The 24839-nt window shown below is 37.1% G+C and overlaps 1 protein-coding gene across 1 annotated transcript in view; it reads right to left on the bottom strand.

The window, feature by feature from the left end:
• The window catches only part of LOC150095360 (sodium- and chloride-dependent glycine transporter 2-like), an 89831-nt gene extending 65639 nt beyond the window's left edge, over positions 1-24192 (bottom strand). The window contains exons 1-2 of the mRNA XM_090410271.1: positions 24120-24192; positions 8528-8640 (exon numbers count right to left, since the gene is read on the bottom strand). Of these exons, the coding sequence (XP_090266397.1) occupies positions 8528-8640; positions 24120-24171 (165 nt within the window). The 5' untranslated portion in view covers positions 24172-24192. The remainder of the gene's footprint in view (positions 1-8527; positions 8641-24119) is intronic.
• Positions 24193-24839: the final 647 nt, after the last annotated feature.

Below are 24839 nucleotides of genomic sequence, written 5' to 3'. Positions count from 1 at the left end.
CTATTATCAACCCAATTTTAAATCCTAGCACTCATCATTGATGAGTGCTAGGATTTGGAACTTTCCTTATTGCATTACTAATGTTAATCAAGTATGACAAGCATAGGGTGATAGTTGTCAAGTCCTACTGCCTTATTAGCACCATGTTTACTAATTCCTCATATTATTCCTATTCACTTATTATCAGTTTCTCCTCCACCATACTCTTTACATTCATTCAAGCTCCTCATGAGGATGAAATATCTTGATAAACTGCTGCTTTCTTCTTCTTGTCACATATCAAAATAACTCTCCAGGATTTTTCTTGGCTTGAATGGGAAATTTAGGCCAAGTATTCAATTCAGCATTTTGAATACGTTCACACATTGACATAGTGCCCAAGCAGCATTTATCTCTCTCCTGCTTAACTCTTCATTCCATGCTATATCTTCAAGCTCTCCTGAGCTTCTCATAATCACCAGCCTTGTAGTTCCACACTTTTCCTTACAAATGGCTAACCTTGTCTTCAAATTGCTAATCACAACCCAGATGATCACTTCAATCATTCTTATCAACTGGAGGGAAGTACGACATCCCACTCGCAATAACATCCTCTGATGAAATGATCAGATCTAAAACCAATGATCCTTGCATACCTCCCTTTACTTACTGCTACAATAGTTGTTTCTCAAGAAATTTATTTTCATCATTCCCAAATGCTATCTCTTCCTTCCAATCTGTATTACCATAATTAAAATCACCTATAATGATCACATTTCTTTGTTTACTAACTTAAGTTGCTTATAGATTTCTTCGTCCCACCCTCCACTTTCTCTGGCCTACAGTAACATCCAACTAAATATCTCTTCGTATCAATCTCAACCTCGCACCATACTGTTTCAGAACCATTGCCACTCTTTCCCTCTAGCATCTCTATGTTATGTGGACAATTCCTCTTGTGTCTATCAGTAGCACTACTCCTTCCTCATTTTCCTGCCTATCACAAAAAACATTGTACCCTTCCATTTCTATTCACATCAGGATATCATCTTCATCCAACCATTTTTCACTTATTTCAACAATTTTTGGGGAAAATAAACTCAATCAATGATCAACAAAATCTTGCAGTGGGTAGAGTACAAAAGGATTTCAATATTGTTACAGTTCACAAAAGAAGGTAATAAGTTGGTCCGAATTATAAGCCAATTTATGTTTATGGAGATCAGTTAATGTATTGGAGAATATCAGAATCGAAACTGGGTTGATAGCCACATCAAATGATATCACGGCATCTCTGATCAGTATTACGTCTGATGATCAGCATGGATTTTAAAGAGAGATCATGTTTTAGCATTCTATTTATATATTATATTATAAAAAAGTGAAAAAGATAACTGTACACACACACACACACACACAGATATAACTCTGACTTCAAAGACCACTTCAAACTTCATTATAGTAAATGCATCTTACAGTGAGTGTATTTCCACAGTATGATAGAAGCAAGCTGAACAGAAAGACAGAGCTATGATCACAGATGATTCAGTGTGTAGACTGTGCAGGAGGTATGGTGTGGATTTTGTGGATGTGTAGAGTGAACTTGATGGAATGAAAGATTTATATAAGGTAGATGGCTTGCATTTGAATGGATCTGTAGTCAGGAGTCTTGAGAAAGTGTTGTTTAGTTAGAATTCAGAAGCACAAAGTGAGGGAAATTATAATGTTTAGTTGGAGAGTGCAGGTAAGCATGGGCCTGGGCAACCTAGGTTAGTAAATGGGAAAAGTGATCACCTGATGCTGAATGCAGCTCTTTTAACTTTAGTGGGTTAATCATAACAAGATGTAAGCAAGGCTGTCGGATGAAGGAGGTATTCAGGTTATGTACACTAAAGACAGAAGTATTCGGAATAAGGACAGGGAGTTATTGTCAATGGTTAGGTCAACTTGGCCAAAATTTATATGTATTAGTGAAACTTCATTATCTGAGGATGGTATAGTCATAAGAAAAGAATGCAAAGGATATAGTATCTTCAGAGAGGACAGAATGGGAGAAGAGATTTTGCTAATGGTAGCAGAGGAATCTAAGCCCAAAAGAAAGAGTAGAAGTACATCAGGAGGAGGACAGTGATGTAGAGAGCAGTACATTTGAGGCTATCTGATATGAGATAGACACTAAAAGAATGAAATGTAGCATATAATGGAGGGGACATGAGGTTTAAGAGCAGAATCTGGTCTTAACAGTAACCAGTTAAGCTACACTGCCACTGCTTAGGGGAAAGTGATCATGTAATGTTAACCTGGGAGATTGCCAGACATGTAAAATTTTCTGTTAAAAAGGGATATATGTGGAATTACAAAGCAGATGATTATGACAAGCTGAAGAGTGAGCATTTATGGCATAAGAATTTAAAGGGGAGAGAGAGAGAGAGAGAGAGAGAAAAAAGTGGTTATGGAGGTGATCAAATGGTGTTTGAAGAAAGCAGTATATCAGACTGTATACCCATAAACAGAAGGATCAACTAGGAAGGAGTTAGATGGATGAATAGCATCAATAAGCAGGATTTGAAGACAAAGAAAAAGTTGTAAAGGGAATAAAAAAAAATAGTAATAATAAAAGTAATCAACATGCAACTGATGTTGCCAATCACCTGTGAAGCCATGCGCAGCACAAGGTGTAAGCAAGAAGAGACTTGTATGGCAAGGGAGGCTAAAGCTAATTATGAGAGAAAGCTGTATGATGAAGCCAAAAGTAATTAATCCTAAAGAATTATTTCAATATTTAGGAAGTAAAACAACAAATGACGTCTTGGGAAGGATGAGTTTAAGAAGGTCTGACAGCTGGGAGGTGACAAAAACATACCAAATAGGTGAATTACTGAGTGATCATTTTGCAAGGATGTACCATCTAAGTGGTGATGATGTTTAATTTTAGCCCCAGTACTGGGAAGGTGTTAATGCACTAGAAAGAGGGCAAAATAGTCCCACTGCATAAACAAGACTCCCAAAGAGAAGTAGCAAATTATAGGCTAATCAGCATCTCAGGAGTGGTGGTTAAGGTATTGGAGAAATTGATAAAATACAGAATTCAAGACTAGATGGAAATGATACTTTATAAAGAGCAACATGGCTTTGTGAAAGGTATGTCATTATCATCAAATTCCTGCCATGTACCCTCAAGGGGTGTATACAGGATATGATAGTACTAGATGAAAAATTTACATCATTACTAATTTCCTATCTACAATTTTCCTCCAAATCAGTCTGTTACTTGTCAAGACTCCAACATTATCAGATCTTATATTTCTATCTTCTAAGGAGTGCTTGAGGGTAAGGGGGTGCTTAAGGGTCAAGATTGTATAACTGAGAGGAGATCTCCACATAGACTTTAAAGGAATGCGGAGAACCGACCAGGACATCTGACCTAATGTCCAATCCTCACCTTCTCGTGGTGCACCCTGTTAGGCATCTACCTGGATAATGAGTGAACAAGGATGGCTGGCAATTTGGGATTTAGCCGACCAAATTGTATTCTTATTGGCTTAAACCAAAATACAAAATGATGGTACAACATGACAGAAATTACCCTTGCTTAGTAATTTGCTTACTTTTATAATGTGACAATGGCGTTGGGTGAAGAAAATGGTTACTTAGTGATACTGCTGGACTTTGCAAAAGCATTTGACAAGATTCCACATAAAACTCAGAGTTTTATGTGGAATCGTAAAGCATAAATTGAAGTAAATGGAATGGATATGAATCTGACAATTTGGATTTAGAGGGTGGCTGATGGACACATACCAAAGAGTGGTTTATGGATGAGTTGAATCCAGAAGGCAGTTAACTAGAGGTCTACCACAAGATTCAGTAGTTGGTCCTCTGTTGTTTCATTAGTACATCATTGATATAGAAAATGATTTTGACAGGAAATATTCAGTTGTTTATTCATGAAGCAAAGCTGAGAATAGTAATAATAAGTGAAGATGATATACAGATCCTTCAGGATGATTTAAATAGATTAGCAGTTTGAGCAACATAAATGGTTACTAGTTTGATGTGGCGAAGTTTAAGGCGAGGCTCTATGGCAAGAAGAGATCACAAGTTGTATACTATACTGATGGAAATGAACTGCAATAAACTGATGAGGCCAGGGATTTAGAGGGGAGGGGGAGTAGACAAGGAGTTGAATGAATTTTAGAGGGTATATTGCAAAGGTAGCCAAAACAGCACATTCGATTACATGGTTGTTGAAGAATACACTAATAAACAGGGTTGGAGAAGTTATTGTTTCCCTTTACAAGTCTTAATAAGGCCACATGTGAACTACTACATGCAGATTATGTTACCCAGATTCCATAGGGATGAAGAAGTGGTGGAATGGATCTAGAGGAGTGTGACAAAAGATTGTGAGAGATCAATGGAATGTAGTCTATGAGGAGAGACTGAAGGTCTGTGGGCTTTAAAAACTTGCTGATAGGCAAAAAAGAGGAGATATGATAGAACAATATAAGTTATTAAAGGAGTTTTTATAGGAATGACACTGAAGACTTTTTTTCAGTACATGGCAGGAAGGGAGAGAACAAGGGATCACTCATGGAAGTTGTGTAAGAGTGTGGTATCAGGGTGTTAGGCAGTGGCGGCCCGTACATAAGCACTGCAACACTGCAGCATCCCCAAGGAAAAAATGAAAAAATTAAATTTTATTTGTGTTTATAAATAATAATGCTTACAACATTATATAAATGCAGTACAACATGTTAAAGGTTACAGCTTATGTTTAGACATTGATTGAATAGTTAATAATTGGAATTGTTCGATTAACGCTTTAGATTATGAAACAAATGCACTGCGATCTAATGCAGATATTCATTTGCTCTTGTCATTGCACTTACGTCATTCCCAACTGTAACTGCTCATTAATAAATAAGCTTATGTGTCTTATTTCTGTGAGATATGAAACGTTTATTATTGGTGCATGTGCCTGGTGAACTATTTTTTGTAAATCTTATTTTATTTTGTTAAAATAACATATAATTATTTATTTATTATAGATACAAGGCTGAATTATGACGAGTGTCACTGTTGGAAAATATGAAAAGAATAATATTTTTTCGATTATCGTTACACGAAACAAATGCACTGTGATCTAACACCGATATTCGTTTGCTGTCGTTGCATGTTACGTCATTAGATACACTGCCGCTTGGGCAGTGTATCATATGCCTGTGCTCGTTATTTCTGTGAGATATGAAACATTTATTATTGGTGCGTGTTTGTGATGATCTATTTTTTTTTGTAAATCTTATTTTATTTTGTTAAAATAACATATAATTATTTATTTATTATAGATACAAGGCTGAATTATGACAAGTGTCACTGTCGAAAATATGAAAAGAATTATATATTTTCAATTACTGTTACACGAAACAAATGCACTGCGATCTAACGCCAATATTCTTTTGCACTTGTCATTGCCATTGATACGAAACTTTTATTATTGGTGTTTGTTCGTGGTTAGGATGATATATTTTTAATAAAGCAATTTTTAATATGTAAATTTATTTATTAATAAATTCGTTACTGATTAGGGAAAAAAAGTGTTTTTTTTTTTTTTGTATATGCAGCATCCCCACTTAAAATTTTCACCGGCCGCCACTGGTGTTAAGGACTAGAATTTTTGTTTGGAGGGTGATGAATGGGTTGCCAGAGGTGATTGGCAACATCAGTTGTTTCATCAGTGTACGAGTTGAAGTCAAGATATAATAGCCATTGTGTTAATAATCAATTTCCCGAGATGTGTTTTCCTGACTTCATGGAGATACCTGTGCAACAACAATAATAATAGCGAACTTTCCAGAACAGAATTAAATATTCAGAGGCTTCAGAAGATTCCATCCCTAAACAGTAATTTGATTAGCTAGCAGGTTTATTATAATGGTATTTACTAGAGTTTGACTTAACTGTATTTAGATTTTGTACCATGGCAAGTTGGTAATTAAACTGAAATGATAGGACTGGTTAGGAGGCTGACTCTGATAGGTATCAGCAAATTATGTACAGGTGAGCAGTATCACAAAAGAGAACAGTCACCAGTGTTATCACCAGATTTTTTTTTTTTTTTTTTTTTTTTTTTTTTTAGAGGTGGGACATAGCTGTTTACATCATACATATGTTAACACTACTGGGAAAGGTTTAAGTGGAGATATGCAATTATTTGCAAATGCAAATTTGCAGAGAACTATGAAGAGCAGATGTTTCAGCCTTAAAAAGGATCTGAATAGATTGTGTGAGTGGGCAAGTGAGGTGCAGCTGCCAGTTCAACATTGTGAAGTGTATCGTTTTGAAATTAGAAGTGAGTCAAGGATGGAATGTAAAGTATACAGTTGGTTGTGAAAAATTATGAAGGAGTTGGAGGATATGAGGAACCTGGAAGAGATGGTACAGTGACAAGGACCTGAACTTAAGAACTCACACTGTTAAAATTGGGAAGACATCATGATGGATTGTGGCAATAAGGCAGACAACAAAGATACATAGAACTATGAAGATTATAGGTCCTTTGTATTAGACTATAGTATCGATGTATGTTTGTTCATGTGGTTTTTAAAAGGATGAGAGCATACTATAAAGTGTTTGAAGACAACTGACAAGAATCATATTCTGATTTCTGGAATGTTGGGAAATTTTAAGGAAATGAAATTAGAAGGCCTCATGAACAATAGGCCATCGGTGGAAATTCCATAAATCACAGTTGCAAAGGATATAGTGGAATTATTGAATGAGTAATTTATCGGTGTATATAATATGAGTGTAAATGATGGGGTGCAATATATAGAAGGGAGGCAAGTATTAAGATAATTAGAAGTGAAAGAATCAGTGGTGTATCAAGTGTTGATTGCATTAGATGGTAATAAGGCTGTGGGAATGGATGACATATCACGACGTATTTTTAAAGAATGTGCAAAAGAGTTAGCCATGCCCTTGTCCTGGTTAGGTAATGAAAGTCATCCAGTGGGTAGGGTTCCCAAGGAGTGGAAAGAAGGCAAAATAGTACCACTCCACATGGTTCTAGAATGGAAGTTTTTAATTATAGACCAGTCTGTATAACTGCAACTGTGGTCAAGGTGTTGGAGAGATTGGTTAGGAATACAGGATTGGGTTGATGGACATAGCATTCTTTATTATGGTCATCATGGATTTGTAAAGGGTAAGTCCTGTTTTAGTAATGTACTTGCATTTTATACAGTAACAAGTGTATTAGATAAAGGAAAATCATGTAGAGTGACAGAGGATAGGAATAGATAGTATATTGGTTAGATGGATGAAAGATTGGCTCTCTGAACGATACCAGCAAGTTGTGTATGATGGAGCAGTGTCTTAAAAAAGGTGGGTAACCAGTGGCATGCCCCAGGGTTCTGTTCTTGGGCCCCTGCTGTTTAACTTGTTTGTAAATGACATATATATATATATCATGTGGACTGACTGGGGATTTTCAGTTGTTTGCTGATGATGCAAAGTTGGGAAGAATTATAAATAGCACTGTTGATGTTAATTCTCTTCAGGAAGATTTGAATAGACTTTTTACTTGGACAAAGGAGTGGGGTTGTAGTTTTAATATCAATAAGTGCAAGGTGTTGCATTTTGGAGTGCAAAAATATAAGGCTGTGTACTATATCGATGGTGCCATACTGCAGGAAGTGGATGAGATTAGAGATTTAGTTGTGATGGTTGACAGTAGACTGAAGTTTAGAGCGCATATTGCTAGTGTTGCAAAGATTGAACATCGTAGTGCTGCTATGATAAGTACTCTAACATGTAGGGATAAGGAAGTGATTGTGGCACTGTATAAAGCACTGGTCAGACCCCACTTGGACTACTGTGCTCAAATCTGGTATTCGGTGTGATGTGGAGACATTGGAGAGGGCCCAGAGGTGAGTGACTAAGACAACAGGACTTTGGACTGTTGGCTATGGAGAGAGGTTGAAAAAATGTGAATTGCAGAGTTTAGTGGATAGGAGGAAAAGAGGTGATATGATAGAGACAGGATTTTAGTGAGAGGATTTTATCAGATTAATCCAGATGAGATTATAAAAAGAGTAGAAGGTAAGAAGGGAAAAACCAGAGGTTATCCCTTTCATCAATGTTTTACACAGCTTGTAATGTTTTTTTCATCTCAAAGTGTAGACCCATATGTTTTTCCACATTAAAGTGGCATTCATTATTCTTTGTCCATATTGTCAGCCTGTTTAAATCGTCCTGCAATATCTCTAGATCACTTTGATTAACAATTACTCCACCCAGTTTTGCATCATCAGTGAACAACTAAATATTTTCTTCATATAATTTCTTACATCATTAATCAACAAATCAAATAGTAGATTGTTAGTCATATGTCTTCTCCTGGATTCTACTACATGTACTACACTTTGGTATCTGTCCACCATCCAAATTTTAGCAATAAACAATATTAGCTATAAACATATCACTTGTGAATGAAGTCTTTCCAAAATAACTTGGTGATTTGAGACACACACACAGTAACACCCACCTGACTGTCCAGTCCTAGGATAAAAAGCATGAGAAAGAAGAGTACAGACCACAGCTGGGGAACTGGAAGCCTTGTCAAAGCTTCTGGATATGCAACGAAGGCAAGTCCAGGACCTGAATTAGGATAACAACATTTTTTACATATTATTTAGAAACAGTTTGAAAATTTTGCCAGTGAATATTCTGATTCAATACCTGAGTAGCCAAATCTTAAATACTATTTATTAAATAACGGTTTTGTAAATGATTATTTACAAAATTGTTAAAATTATGTAGCACTTAATTACACAGAAAATTAATGTAATTAATTCAGAATGTAATTAAGTTCAATTTTCTGAGTTTTTTCTAAAAGCAAGTTTTGGTTGAGGAGAAAACATATCTGCTCTCTGACTAAACAGCTGTGGGATACTCACCCTGGGTATGGATGTTTGTGAATGTCACCTGATGATATTCACAAACACCAATACTAGAAGATGAATTTCATCTCTTAGTGTGAACTACTCTGCTTACTGGATGGTTGTAGTTGTTTGAAAAAGTTCCATATATTGTATCAAGCAAGGTTTCCAAATCCTGCTCACAACAAGGTTCGCATTTTTTGCAAGTAGAATTCAAAATGGAAAAAAAAAAAATAAGGGAAAGAAAGAAAGAAAGGAAATATATTAAGTGATATCATACATATAAATATATCCAAAAAAATTAAAAAATGCATTTTTGTACATTTTTTAAGACAAGTTTTATATACTAAAGAAACTATATCCACTTGTCCACAGCCAGCTCTTACTAAGTTGCCAAGATAAGCTATTTAAAAGAATAATAAAAAAAATTAATCATTTTTTTTTATAATTACATACACACACATGACAGCTGATCCTAATTATTATTATTATTACGGGCAATTCCAAGGAGTCAACAGACTCAAGGGAGGCCCTAACATCATGTCAAGAACAACTATTCGATATTCACACAGTATCTATCATACCTCGCCTTGAACTCATCCACAGTCATGGCACCCATAACAGACTCTGGTAGCTTATTCCACTCATTCACCACTCTCCAAGTAAAAAACCTAGCTCCAACACCCTTGCTAATCACACTCTTGTCCAGCTTCCATGTATGGCCCCTAGTCCTCCCATCACCAGTCCTATTCTCAAAAATATCTTCTGAATTAATCTTATAGAAACCCTTCAGTAATTTGAATGTCTCAATCATATCACCCCTCCTTCGCCTATCGACCAATTTCTGCAACCCACAAATCTTCAACCTATTCTCATAAGGTTCATTCCATAGACCTGCTATCATCTTGGTCACTCGTCTCTGGGATCCTCTCCACCTCCTCCCCATCAAGAAGAAACCCTGGTGCACATATCTGGGCACAGTAGTCTAGATGGGGTCTTATCAAGGCTCGATAAAGAGGAACAATAACCTGTTTGTCTCTGCTTGTTAAAGTATTTTTCAGCAACCAAGTGATTTGATGAGCTGATTTAGCCACTTTTGTGATGTGCCCCCTAAACTTCAACTCCCTATCCACCAACACTCCCAAATCCCTGGCCTTGTCAATCTCCTGGAGAATATTTCCACCAATGTGATATACTGCTGCTAATCTTTTCACCCCAAAATGCATAACCTTACACTTTGCCACATTAAATTGACATCCATTCTCCATAGCCAGTTCTCCAAACTATCCAAATCATCTTGCAAAATTTTGACATCCTGTGCACTCACTATTGCTCTACCCAACTTTGCATCATCAGCAAACAAATGAACACTTCCTCTCAGATTCTTTCCTATATCGTTAATGAACAAATTGAAAAGTAGTGGTTCAAGAACAAAACCCTGCGGCACACCACTAGTCACAGGCTGTCTTTTGGACTCTACTCCTGAATAAACCACTCTCTGATATCTCTCCATCAACCACCCTCATATCCATCCCCATATGCTGCAGTTTACTGTTTAGAATTCCATGTGGTATCCTGTAAAAGGCCTTATCATGGTCCAGTAGAATCACTGTAAACCCATTACCCTTATCCAGTTCAGCCGTCACTGTGTTATAAAATGTGAGCAAGTTACTGAGGCTTGATCTTCCCTTCACAAAACCATGCTGTCCCACATACAGTATCCCATTTTCATCTATCCAATCCTGTATTTTTCTCTTGACTATTTTCTCCAAGACCCTGACAACGATTCCTGATATGCTGATCAATCGGTAATTTTCAACAGTAGTCTTGGAACTTCCTTTATGTAGTGGAACTATTTTCCCCTCTTTCCATCCCCTCGGGACTAACCCAGACCTGAGTCAAATTAAACAAAATGGTCCAGGGCACTGACAATTTATTGATGATTTTTTTTTTTTTTTGTGATACTGCCTTTCAATTTTTTGATTAACTGTTGTTTGCTGTTTCCCCATGATTGAAATACCCCATAATAATTATCTGATGTCCATTCATCATGCATGTCATCTGCATTCTTCTTTATACCCCCCTAGTTATAAGAGCAACCAATTACATATTTCATACTGTTGACCACTATGTTACATGGTCTCAAATGAACTGCTCTCTGCATCCTCTTTCTAGTGATATAGTTCTTCTACTCTTTCTGGCTTCAGTCCATCTGCTATCATTAGCAAAACCCCTCCCTCCCCAACCTGTTCTTTCTGTTATCTCTGAACATACTATATCCTTTGCATTCTATAACTTAAAGATGCCAAAAAATTATATTATTGGTTTCATCCTTTATTCAAATGTAAGTAAATAAAGTCTGCCTGCGAAGTAACTTCACGACTAGGCTACTTGCATATAAAGGCTAATGACTTCACAACAATCACAAAAAAAAAAATTCATCAATCATTTATTGCGACTTCAATAAAGATCGAAACCAGTCTGGGTAGTGGTGCTTTCCATAATGCATAGCATTATACATGTCTGTAAGTATATGTGCATTGTGTTATGGAAAGGACCACTACCCAGACTGGTTTCGATCTTTATTGAAGTCTCATCAGTGGGAGCCAAAACTAATTATTACGTCTGAACTTTTTAAGATATGGTTTTCCAAAATACTTATTAGGTGAACAAAATTTTTAACAAATGAGGAATGTAATTGTTAGTTTTAATATCGCTTCACTATTTACAAATGTACCATTAATTGAAACCCTTGATTTACTAAAGTCACATTTTTCTCCTAATATATTTGAACTATTTAAATTTACAGTAATGGAAAGGGAAGATATACAACCAACTAAATGGTACAGCAATTGGTTTTCCCCCACTCACCCACCCTTCTCCTCCTTTAACCAATTTTTAAATATAGAACACTTGGAAATGCTAGCCTTGAATACAGTCACTCTCAAACCAGTGGTTTGGCTATGCTGTGTTTACTATTTGCCCACATAGTCCAGACATACTGGATACATTTTTAGTGCATTTAAATAGCCAAAATCCTAAAATCCATTTCATAATGGAACAGGAAGCTAATGACTGTCTGCCATTTCTGGATACCCTAATCACACAGCTTCCAGATGGTTCCTTTTTTTTTTTTCTGTTTATAGAAAACCCACACATAGAGGGAAATATTTGCACCATAATCCAGCTCAACAGTATGGTATCCTAAAAATACTAATTCACAGAGCTATTTGTTTCAATGACAATGCTCTTACTGTTGAACTTTTTATTTATTCATGTCAGGGTTCCCCCCGTTCCTCGACTGTCCCTTAGGACTGGTTGAGCCCTCCTAGTGAGGGATTAAGTATGTATTTTATGACTGTAGATCTGTGCATGTTCATGGGGCCGGTCTGACTGTTCTGGGGGATGAAAAACCAGAGTTTCTAGGTGAAAAAACCCCCTATCTCCATATGAGACCAGCTAACTCACCTTTAATCAAAAGAGACCAGATAAAGGTTCCTCACATCATGGATGGGAATCGAACCCAGGTCTTTCCGACCAAAGAGCTTCATCTATACTGACTGAGCTATGGAGGCTCATACTGTTGAACTCACTCACTTACATCACCTTCTTAGCCAATGGCTATAATCTCCATAAGATTGGAAAAAAAAAAACTAAATGCTCCCCAGAAATCCCCTCCATTGCCTACCACACAAGACTGAAGCAAAACTGTTACCATCCCATACATTCAAAGCACATCTCAAAAGATATCCAGAGTGCTCAATAAATATCAGCTACACACCGTATTTAAACCTTATGTCAAACTGGCAACTCTCATCTGTTCACCTACAGACAAACTCTCTTCTTTATCACGTCCAGGAGTTTATGAAGTGCCATGTTCTTGTGACTGGGCTTACTATGAACAGACAGGAAGAACTGTGGCCTTCCTGTGGATCCACCTTGGTGAATATAAAAAATACATCTGGCACTATCGTTATGGCAAGGTCAGGTCTAGCAGACCATGCCTTGGATGTCCCTTTGCACAGAATCAAATGTGAAAAAACAAAAGTACTACACAGAAGTCATTGTAAGTCAGAGAGAAATTGTTTTTGGAATCAACAGAAGCTTTAATACATACTCCAAACCTCAACAAGTATGGCTGTATAAATTTACCAAAAATATGGGAGACGGTCATTTTAAGATCTATTAATATTTGTTTTCTTTCTTTTTCCAACATAGATGGCGCCTAATTAGGGCTTTAGTTCCTTGTATTGTCCATTACAATTTTTTTAAACTAGTCCCACTGTTATACCAAATTGTTGTTGTTTTGTTGTACTGTGACAAACTGTTTTTGTGCTCTGAAGATGCTAGACATAATACCAGTGAAATAACAGCAAATAACTTAATAAATATTATTTTCTTATCGTTCTGTGTTGTCATCAATACCATGAAAATAAATAACATGTACTGTGAACACATAAGTCTTTCCTTGTATTTTTTAAAAGAGCATCTTAGAACATATTTTATGAGCTCTGTCAACTAAAGATTTGCTTACACCGTATTTCTGATAAGAGTGATGATGTTAGTTAGAATTAATATATATTTATCAGTATGAGCTGGTTTTCTATATGCTGAGAGCTGTAGACTACCATTTGTTTGACATAGAACGAGGAAAAAAATGTCATGTATTGAAAAATTTCCTTTGTATAGTTCTTATGGAACTCCTCTAATAACTTATAAGTTTCTATCATATCCCCTTTTTTCTGCCTGTTAACTAAATTTTGCAACCAACACACCTTCAACCTATGAGGTCGAAGCATTCCAAAGACCTAGCACCATCTTGGCTTGTCTCTGAATCCTCCCTCCCACCTCCTAATCCCCAAGAAACCCTGGTGACCAAATCTATGCACAGTAGTCAAGATGTGCCCAAATCATAGCCTCAACTTCCCTATCTTTACTTGTTGACATGTTTTTCAACATCCAAGTAATCCTTTGAGCTTTTATAATACAGCTTTTGTCAAATATCCTCTGAAATTTAAATTCTCTGTCCACCATTATTCCTAAGTTCCTAGCCTCATCAATTTCCTGCAATCCAGTGCCATCAATGTGATACATAGTATATAACCTTTTCAACCAGAAGTGCATAATCTTACATTTTAAAACATGAAGTTGACTATCATTATCCTTCATCCTACAATGCCAATTTATTTAAATCATCCTGCAGGATATCTACATCACCTTTATGAACTATTTTCCTCCCTAATTTTGCATCATCACCAAATAAACTTAATAATACTTAATAACTTAGAACTTAATAACCTCTTACCCCACCTTAAATTTTTTCATTCCACTACTAATGCCTCTTATTCTCTTATAGGGAATTAGGCAAGACCGTTTTACCCCTATTTAATTTTTGGAGACTGATTGGTCAGTTCAACCTCCACCAGTAGCCATCCGATACAGCTTGCCCAAGACTATCCCTAATTTTTAATTGGTATCCAGTGAAAAGACTGGTAAACAAGTACTGCCATCTCTTGGTCACTAACCCCAACACAACATGTTATTGTCTGATATAACATTGGTTCTATGGTCAATTTTTTTGAGTAGTGGCCTTAGTACAGAACCCTGATGCACTTCATTAGTCACCCTCAGTCTCCTAGATTCCACTCCATATACTACTCTCTGGGCCACTCATATCTATTCCAATTTGCTCTAACTTTGGAAATAGTTTTCATTGGAGGTATTCTGTCAAATATCTTTGCAAGTCCAGCAGTATCATGGTATAGCCATTTCCCTTATCTACAAATAAATGAAAACCCACTGATGAGACCTCAATAAAGGTCAAAACCAGTCTGGGTAGTGTATTCATAATGCATAGCATTATACATACCCATAAGGATATGTACTTTACATTGCTAAGGCAAGTGATGTGAAGTCATCAGCTTCTATATATGAGTTGCCCCAGTCCTGAAAATACTTCAGGTGCAAACTTTGTTTGCTTACACTTCGATAAAGGATTAAACCAAGTATATAATTTCTTGGTATCTTTAATTTACTTAATGATTGCCATTCAAAATGATTATTCTCATATTTAGGTTTGAATGCTATAGCTATTCCTTTTTCCTACTCAACCCCTTATTCCATGTTATAGTTCCAAGCTGTGTCCTAATCTTGTCATAATTAGGATACTTCCTCACAGAAATATGCATATGGCTAGCCACAACCCAGGTGAATCACTTCATAATCACTCTCACCAACTTGAGGAAAGTGAGATACCCCTGCTCACAATTACATCCTCTGATGAAATGATCAGATCTAAATCTCTCAATCCTCATGTGCCCTCCTTTACATGCTGCCTGAGACTGCTATCTCTTCATTATCTACACTGCCATAATTAAAAATAACAACCCCAGACTAGCTTATATGTCTCAATCATATGTTTAGCGATATGCTTAGGGCCTCCTTCGATGAGTCTATAGATGCCATGAATTGGACTATGCAATAATAGTATTTTCCATTTATAAATAAAATACTATAAATTGTATACACTTGAATAAACAGGTAGCCAAGTTCTATTTTTCAAAACATGTAATGAAGGTGAGTTAAAAAAAAAAAAATTTTGAAATCCAAACAAATGCTGCAATTCAATTCTAAAAATATATAAAAACAGAAATAGAAACTTATAATATTAGAGCCTTTTCTGAATTGAAATTGCATTAAGAGAGAGAGAGAGAGAGAGAGAATGAGCATTCTCCAGTTGTAAATGTTACATTAAAATGCAAAAAATTTCTATTTTTGATCTGTTACTTAATTAGCATGAAGGAAAGAAAAAAAAGTATGTATTTTCATCAAATACAGCTGTGTGCACCTGATCTAATTTTCTACTAAATTTGACTGCATCAAATTTAGAGTATAATAGGCAATTATGAATCAACAGAATCATTATAATATGATAATTTTATTATTACATATAAACCTTTTGAAGTACAGAGTCTGCAGGAATCCCCACTAACCATTATTCACACCACACAAGGTATATATCATCTTGAAAGTTTATTTTTCACTTGGTCAGACTATAATAAATTTAGTTTAATCCTTTATCCAAGTGTGTGCTTTTGACTCTTGGGCCTGGCTCCCACTGAAGAGACCTCAATAAAGGTCGAAACTAGTCTGGGTAGTGGCCTAGCCCTTCCCTTAATGCATAACATTATACATATCCGCAAGGAGATGTGTTTTGCATTATGGGAGATATTGAGATAGGAGTGTAGGTGGCTTGCTCCACCTTTGCAAGGAGTTGCACCACTTTCCCTCCAGTCCTGAAGATACTTTCAGGCACAAACTTTGTTTGCACACACTTGGATAAAGGATTAAACTAAATTTAGCATATATCACCTCTCTCTCTCTCTCTCTCTCTTCAAACTTATTCACTGACAAAATGCTCTTGATCAGTTCTGGCAACTCATTCACCAACACTCCAAGCAAAAAACAGTTCTTATGCCCTTGTTAAGCACACTTTTATATATTCCCACAGCGTCCTCGTCTTTTCAGGGTCTGGAAAATATATTCAATATCTATTCTTAAAACATATTTGTTAACTTTTTTTTTTTCAATGTTTTCCCCACACACATGAAAGGTTACAAGACATATAACTCTATAGTGCCATGTATGGACAAGTGATTAAGGAGAAAATGTAGCCTATTGATATACTTCTTAAAGAGTGGTAAGAAGTTTATTTTCCACTTGGTTAGACTATAATAAATTTAGTTTAATCCTTTATCCAAGTGTAGGCAAACAAAATTTGCACCTGAAGTATCTTCAGAACTGAGTCAACTCAGTAAAGGTGGACCAAGCTCTCATCACTCCTTGTCTCAGTATCTTCCATAATGCAAAGCACATCTCCTTGTGGACATGTATAATGCTATGCATTAAGGGAAGGGCCACTACCCAAGACCAGTTTTGACCTTTATTGAGGTCTTTGTATTAAGGTGATACACCTTTTGCCAACTCGATGAATATCATCAAGTAAATATGACTTCTCCATTGCTTCTGCCTTAATATCACCACTTCTGGGTCTGGCTCCCACTGACGAGACCTCAATAAAGGTCGAAACTGGTCTGGATAGTGGCCCTTCCCTTAATACATAGCACTATACATGTCTGCAAGGAGATGTGCTTTGCATTATGGGAGATACTGAGACAAGGAGTGATGAGAGCTTGATCCATCTTTACTACAAGTTGCCCCAGTCCTGAAGATACTTCAGGCACAAACTTTGTTTGCTTACACTTGGATAAAGGATTAAGCTAAATTTATTATAAAGAGTGGTAGGTTGAACTCAGTGGGATAAACATTATACAATGAGATTGTTCCAAAGAGCAGAGGTGGATGGAATGAAGGATGCCGATGAGAAGTTAGTCTGGCATGTTCGAAGCTGGACAGTGCATGGCTGTTGGCCAGTGGCTACTCTGGTTCCTCTATGGCTATAAGAAAGTGGAGGAATGGTAGCAGCCAATTCAGAGGAGCAATGCCCATGAAAGTACCTATATATAAGAGATAGTGCAGAAACAGTGCGTGTATGATAAAATGACTGTAGCGAGTCTGTGAGCAAAGGGTCATACATTAAGTAGACTGTCCTATTCTGAATATCATCAAGAATTCTTAGAGAGGTTTTGGGCACTCCACTCCAAATGTGGGAATAGTACTTCAAAGTTAGTTGGATCTGAGACCTATAAAGTGTTAGGAATTGAATGGAAGAGAAATAATGTTTAGAACAGAAAAGAACACCAAGCTTCTTAGAAGCTAAGGACACTATGTAAGTAATACATTTGTGCCAGTATAAACTGGATAAGACAGTGAACTCAAGAAGAGAAAGTTGATCTTGAAATGAAACTGGAGCATTATCAAAATTGAGAGGGGATGAGGTAGGATTTTTCTTCAGATGATAAGGTAGGCTTGAGTTTTTTGGCACTGAAATTTACTAAGTTGTCATCACCCCATTTCTGGATGTTGAGGAAGTCAGTGTTCAAGTCACTGGTTATGGAAGATCATGAGACATTTAACATAAGGGTAATGCAGAGTTTATTAAATGAGGAAGAATAATGAAGAGTGCTGTCATCAGCAAAGCTGTGAATAGAATTTGAAGTCAGAGAAAAGAGAAAAAGTGTGGATGAGAGTAGAGAACCCTGAGGCTCTCTAGCAATGATGGGGAATTCTGGTGAAGCCATCCGCCATAACACACAATGAATGAATGACGACCAGTGAGGAAGCTAGCAATTCAATCATGAAGCATAGGGGGGAGGCCATAAGATGGCAATGTGTTTAGGAGGCCATGTCAGACACAATAAAATGCCATAGAAATATCGAGAGTGATAACATAAGTTTCTCCAAATCTTTCCATGACTTAAGTCCATATATCTTTCTATATCCTCTCATTTCACCTATCAAAAGAACTGTAATTCATAAACCTTTGGCTTATACTCATCAGGAGCACTGCATACACCAGTCAATATTTTTGTCATTTGCCTCTGAATCCTCTCCAACAGTTCCACATTTCAAAATCTCTGGAAAACCAAATTTATGCACATTATTCCAGATATAGTCATATCAAAACTTTATTAGAGATGAATAATAATTTCTCATCTCTACTTGTAAAGATTATGAAGAACATTTATGTTGTTCTACATCAGAAAAATTCTGAAAACGTCATTTTAGATAAATTGAATTTATTCACTTTCATGAGACTTGCATTTGTTTCTCAAATATAATGTCCATTCATACATGAAAGATAAAAATAACTTTGGTGGGCAATAAAATTTTAGATACAGAATATTATTATTAATATTCATCCTTCCACAGAGTGAAAAGACTCATTGTGGGAGGTGCTTCATAGAAAGCACAAAGTCTATCATACCACTCCTTGAACTCATTCACCATTCGTGCTCTCACCATTCCTCACCCTCTTGCTCACAGCTTCCTTTCATAACTTCCAGGGATGGCACCTTGTCCTCACTACTTTCTCCCTGTTCTACTAAGTGAAAGAATTCCCCCCAGTGTCAATCCTGTGTAATGTAACTACCTCTCAATAGTTTAAAAGTCTCAATCATATCACCTCTCCTTCCATCTATCAAACTCTGCAGTCCACATTCCCTCATAACTAACATTGTACAGTCCTGAAACCATCTTTGTTATCCACCTCTGTACCCTTTCCACAGTTAATTTATCCCCTTCAAATCCTGGGAACCAAAATTGAGAACAATAGTCCAAATGTGGTCTGATCAGGGTCTTATACAATGGAACGATAACTTATCTCTGCAGGTCAACATCCTTCTCAGTATTGCAGCAATCCTCTAGATTACCTTCACCACCTTTGCAATATGTTCCCTGAATTTCAGTTTTCTATCAATAATCACCCCCAGATCACTTTGTCTTCCCTACCTTGAAGTACAGTTATTCCAATCGAGGAGCTGCACTTCAAGCCAAACTTCAAGACGTTACATTTCGCTGCATTAACCAACACCCCATTCATATGCCCATCTGTCCAGTTCATTCAAATCCTCCTGCAGGGCTGCCACATTTGCACTATTACTAATAACACTGTCCAGCTTCACATCACCTGCAAATAACTGAATATCCACCTGCAATCAACTAACAATGTCATTGATATATGTTAAGCAATATAGGTCCCAATACTGAGCCTTGTGGGATCCCACTTGTGACCTTCTGCCTCCTTGATATTGCCTGCCATACACAAATACCTCCTGATACCTATCAGATAGCCAATCCTGAATCCAGTTAACTAACCTGACATCTAAACCCATATGCTGCAACTTAAATATCAGCTTATCATGTGGCACACTGTCAAATGCATTTGCAAAATCCAAAAAAAAAAAGGCAGAATATGCCTTTCCCTCATCAACCGCTCTTGTCACGTTATTATAAAAGGCAATCATATTGCTAAAGCAAGAGTGTCCCTTAAGAAATCCATCTTGACTCTCACAGATAACATTACCCTCATCTGCCGAATATGGTCCCTCACTAATTTCATCAAGATCTTAACAACTACTGATGAAACACAAACTGGTCTATAATTCGACACTTCCAGACTGCTACCACCCATATGCAATGTCACTCTATTACCTAACTTCCATTCCTTGGGCACCTTTCCCATAGCCAGACTTTCGTTGAAAAGCCAGGTCAAAGGAGCTGTCAGTTCTTTAGCACATTCTATCAAATCCATGATGAAATTCCATCCAGCCCCACAGCTTTATTGACATCCAGAGTACTCAGTATTTGAAACATGCTCTCCTCTGGCCTTATATCTCTTCTAAACCTCAAATCTGCCCTATCGCTCTAGTATTAAAACCTACTTCTCCAGGATCAAATACACCAATAAAATGTTTATTAAACACCTCCAGTATGTCCTCTGCATCAGTCACTTTATTCCCATTTTTATCTCACAATATCATTCTTCCACAATCATTTTTCCTCCTACTGGCCACATAGCTAAAAAATCCCTAGGATTTTCTTTGGATCTCAGAGCCAATCTCTTCTCATATTCCAATTTTGTCATCCTCACCATACTAGTCACTCTCCTGGCCTGAGTCTTATATTCTTCATGCATTTACTCTCCATCCATCTCCTTATATCTCTTCCATAACCTCTTTTTCACCTGGAGTTCTGGTTTGATATTGTTTGTCATTCACTTTACACCAAATTGTTTTTCGTCTTCATTTATAGAATACAGCTTACTATTGCTGCTAACAAATATTCCTTCACAATTTCCCAAGCACTAATAATATCTCATCCTTCCAATTCCTCCCCCCATGGAACTTCCCCAAGTTGATATCTAAAACTATTATAATCACCCATCTTATAATTCCACATACATTCCCTTCTCTCAGATACCCCTGCATGTGGATTCATCTTCCAAGTCAAAACCACATGGTCACTTTTTTCAACTTGGCAGAGAGATGTCATCTCAGTTATTATCAGCTCTTCTGATGCTGTGACTAAATCCAAAACTCTTGAAAACCTTAGGCAACATGGTGAAAACTATGTTGCCTAAGACACTTGTCCCTGAAGCATTCTAGTAATTCCATTCCCTTATTACTACATGCATTTTCCTCTTCCCAATTTAAACTGCCATCATTAAAATCTCCCATAACAATCATTCTGCTTGCACTTGCCATACTCAACTGCCTAAACATCTCCTACTCCTTGGTTTGCAGCAACATCCCACTAAATATCCTGTCTTGCCCACCTCTACCACACACACCATATGCTTTCAAACCATTAGTGTCACCGCTCTCAAAAGCCTGTGCTCTGAGAGGATATAAGTCTTCACTTATCATAAGCAGTATTCCACCACCACCACATTTTCTTTTCCTATCCTGCAGAAAAATGTTGTACCCTGCTACTTCTATTCCTGTTATTATATCATTTTCCATCAACCACGTCTCAGAGATCCCAACAACCTTTGGCCAGGCTGATGCTATCAGTGCCACGAATTCATCTCCTTTATTCTGGATATTCCTGGCATTAGTATAAAGCATAAAAATATCACTGTTTCTATACCTATCATTATCTCCTCCAGACTCCAATGGACTCAGTGTTACCTGATGTATTCCCCATTCTCCCAGCACCTATTCCCATAAGAGGCCACCCCTGCTACCATCCACCCTGGTAATTTTAGTTTCCCTACATTGATATACCGACTCATCCAGAGAACAGCAATCTATCTAAATGCCTATATCCTTCCTCGAAAGTTTATTTTTCACTTGGTTAGAATATAATAAATTTAGTTTAATCCTTTATCCAAGTGTGAGCAAACAAAGTTTGCGCCTGAAAGTATCTTCAGGACTGAGGTAAGGTGGTACATACCAGGGCAACTTATTTGCCCTGGTATGTACCACCTTACCTCAGTCCTGAAGATACTTTCAGGCGCAAACTTTGTTTGCTCACACTTGGATAAAGGATTAAACTAAATTTATTATATTCTAACCAAGTGAAAAATAAACTTTCAACATCTTTCTCTAAATCCAGAGTAATTTATTAAAAATGGGTGGCACACCATTTGGCAACTTCTATAGGTAGAGATGACCTGCGAATGCTTCTGCCTGGTATCTCAGCTTGGGCCTGGCTCCCACTGAAGAGACCTCAATAAAGGTCGAAACTAGTCTGGGTAGTGGCCCTTCCCTTAATGCATAACATTAGACATATCCGCAAGGAGATGTGTTTTGCATTATAGGAGATACTGAGACAGGAGTATTGGTAGCTTGCTCCACCTTTGCAACGAGTTGCCCTGGTGTGTACCACCTTACCTCAGTCCTGAAGATACTTTCAGGCGCAAACTTTGTTTGCTCACACTTGGATAAAGGATTAAACTAAATTTATTATATATCCTTCCTCGTTCAAATATATTTGTGGTTGATAAGTCTTGATAAAAGTTTTGGTGTTTCATTATATGGATGAACTTTATTCAATTAACAACAAAATCCTGAATAAAAAATAAGGTTAGATATGAAAACAATTAAATGTCCGTTTTTGGTAAATCTAAAAATGCACATGATGTTGAAGGAAAAAAAGCAAAAAGGAGGAAAAATAAAGAAAAGTACGAATGGTATCAAATCAAGGGGAAGAATGAAGGGGACTCTAAGAATACTATTTTGCTTTTCTGTTTTTATCTGCAGTGCCCAAACTTTATCAAAACTAGAATGTAATGTGAAATAATACAAACATGAATGATTTGAATAAACTAGGCAGCAGATGGGCAAATAAATGGGGTTCGTGGTTCAACTCACTACCTTCAGGTTTTGGATCCATTTTAAAGTCTTGAGGTTTGGGATCTATCGATGAGAGGATGCATACTCAATTGGAGGAGCTGTACTGGAAGAGGTGGGGGGGGGGAGACAAGAGATCTGGGGGTGATGATTGATAGAAAACTGAAATTTAGGCAGCATATTGCAAAGGTGGTGAGGGTAACTCAGAGGATTGCTGCAATACTGAGGAGGACACAGACCTGCAGAGATAAAACAGTTATCATTCCATTGTTCAAGGCACTGATCAGACCACACTTAGACTATTGTTCTCAGATTTGGTCCCCAGGATTTGAAGGGGATAATCTGACTGTGGAAAGGGGTACAGAGGCGGATAACAAAGATGGTTTCAGGACTGTACAATGACAGTTATGAGGATCGGCTGAGGGAATGTGGACTGCAGAGTTTGGTGGATAGAAGAAAGAGAGGTGATATGATTGAGACTTTTAAACTGTTGAGAGGTGGTAACAGGGTTGACACTGGGGAGTTCTTTCGCTTGGTTGAACAGCGGGAAGGAGTGATGACAAGAGGCCATCCCTGGAAGTTACGAAAGGAAACTGTGAGCAAGAGGGTGAGGAGTGGTTTTTTTGCATGGAGAGTGGTTGAATTATGGAATGCATTGCCTGATGGAGTGGTGAGAGTGAGAACGGTCAAAGAGTTCAAGGAGTGGTATGATAGACTTTGTGTTTCTTAGGGGGGGACCTCCCCTCAATGAGTCTTGATAGACTTTGTGTTTCTTAGGAAGGACCACCCACGATGAGTCTTTTGACTCCATGGAGGCCTGAATAATAATAATAATCTTTAACACTCTCCTTTGCATCCTCTCCACTCTATCTGCATCACCTCAGAAACCAGAAGACCAGATCTGCACACAGTAGTCCAGATGAGTTCATATCAAAGCCTTATAAAGAGGAAAAATGACTTCCTTATTCTTACATGTCAGTGTTTGTTTCAGCAGTGCAATTTTCCTCTGAGTTGTATATGCAATTTTTGCTATATGACCCCTGAACTTCACCTTCCTACCTAGTAAAACACTAAGATCCATAGCCATGTCTGTTTCCTCTAACATAATCCTGCCAATAAAATATGCCACTGGATATCTGTATACCAAAGTGCATAACTTTACATTTACTAACACCTGACCTGACAGCCATTCTATATGCCCACAATTCCAATCATTCTGTAAGTACTGCATGTCAACTGCACTACTGATTATTTTTAATATAAACATTAAAATGCAGCTGTTTAAATGATAATTATATACTGAAGATTTAAATTTTATGAAAAAAAGTTTGTTACTGAATTGTTATTGATTCAAATGTTTCAGTATATTACTATAATTTTCCACGTACTAACAATATTTGATATTAATACACTGAATTTAATGAAAATTAAATGAAAATATTACCACTGGCAACAACATCTTCTACAGATGTATCCCCTCCAAGGTCATTAGCCATAGCTCCTAGAACGGAAAAGATCCATAGATCTTTTCATCTCTTTCCAGAGCAACATTCCAGAGTCCTGATATTGATATAGTCACTCATCTCTAGACCTTCTCTATTGTTTCCACAATACAATAAATTATCTAATTTATTAATTAGATAATTTATTGTGATGTTAAAAAACTAGGTCACCAAATTAGGTGACCAAATCAGAGCACAACAGTGCAAATGTGGTCTGACCAGTGCTTTATACAGTGACACTACTCATTATTTCTAAATGTCATACTTCTTAACATAGCAGCAATGCAATGTGCAGCTTTTGCAACACTTGAGATGGAGCCTCTGAACTTCAGTCTATTGTCAAATATCACCCACAGATCTCAAATGTCATCCACCTCCTGAAGCACTGCTTCACCAATACAGTACATAGCCATATTTTATCATCTGACTCCAAGTGCAAGATATATTATATATCTTGCACTTGAAAATGCAACACCGCTCTTTATAATTCTCCCCAACTTCATATCATCAGCAAGTCACTGATGATTGCTAGTCAGTCCACATATCACTAACAAATAAGTTAAATGGCAGGGCCCAAGAACAGACCCCCCCCCCCAGGGCACATCACCTTCATTTTTTTGGGACACCACTCCATCATACACAATTTGCTGGTATCATTCAAA

Source organism: Typopeltis vanoorti, chromosome 20 (assembly GCF_054136105.1).
Source record: "Typopeltis vanoorti isolate ZY-2024b chromosome 20, IOZ_Tvanoo_1.0, whole genome shotgun sequence".
NCBI classification, from domain to species: Eukaryota; Metazoa; Arthropoda; class Arachnida; order Uropygi; family Thelyphonidae; genus Typopeltis; species Typopeltis vanoorti.
Note: the sequence above shows the minus strand (reverse complement) of the source record. Positions and strands in the feature narration are given on the sequence as shown.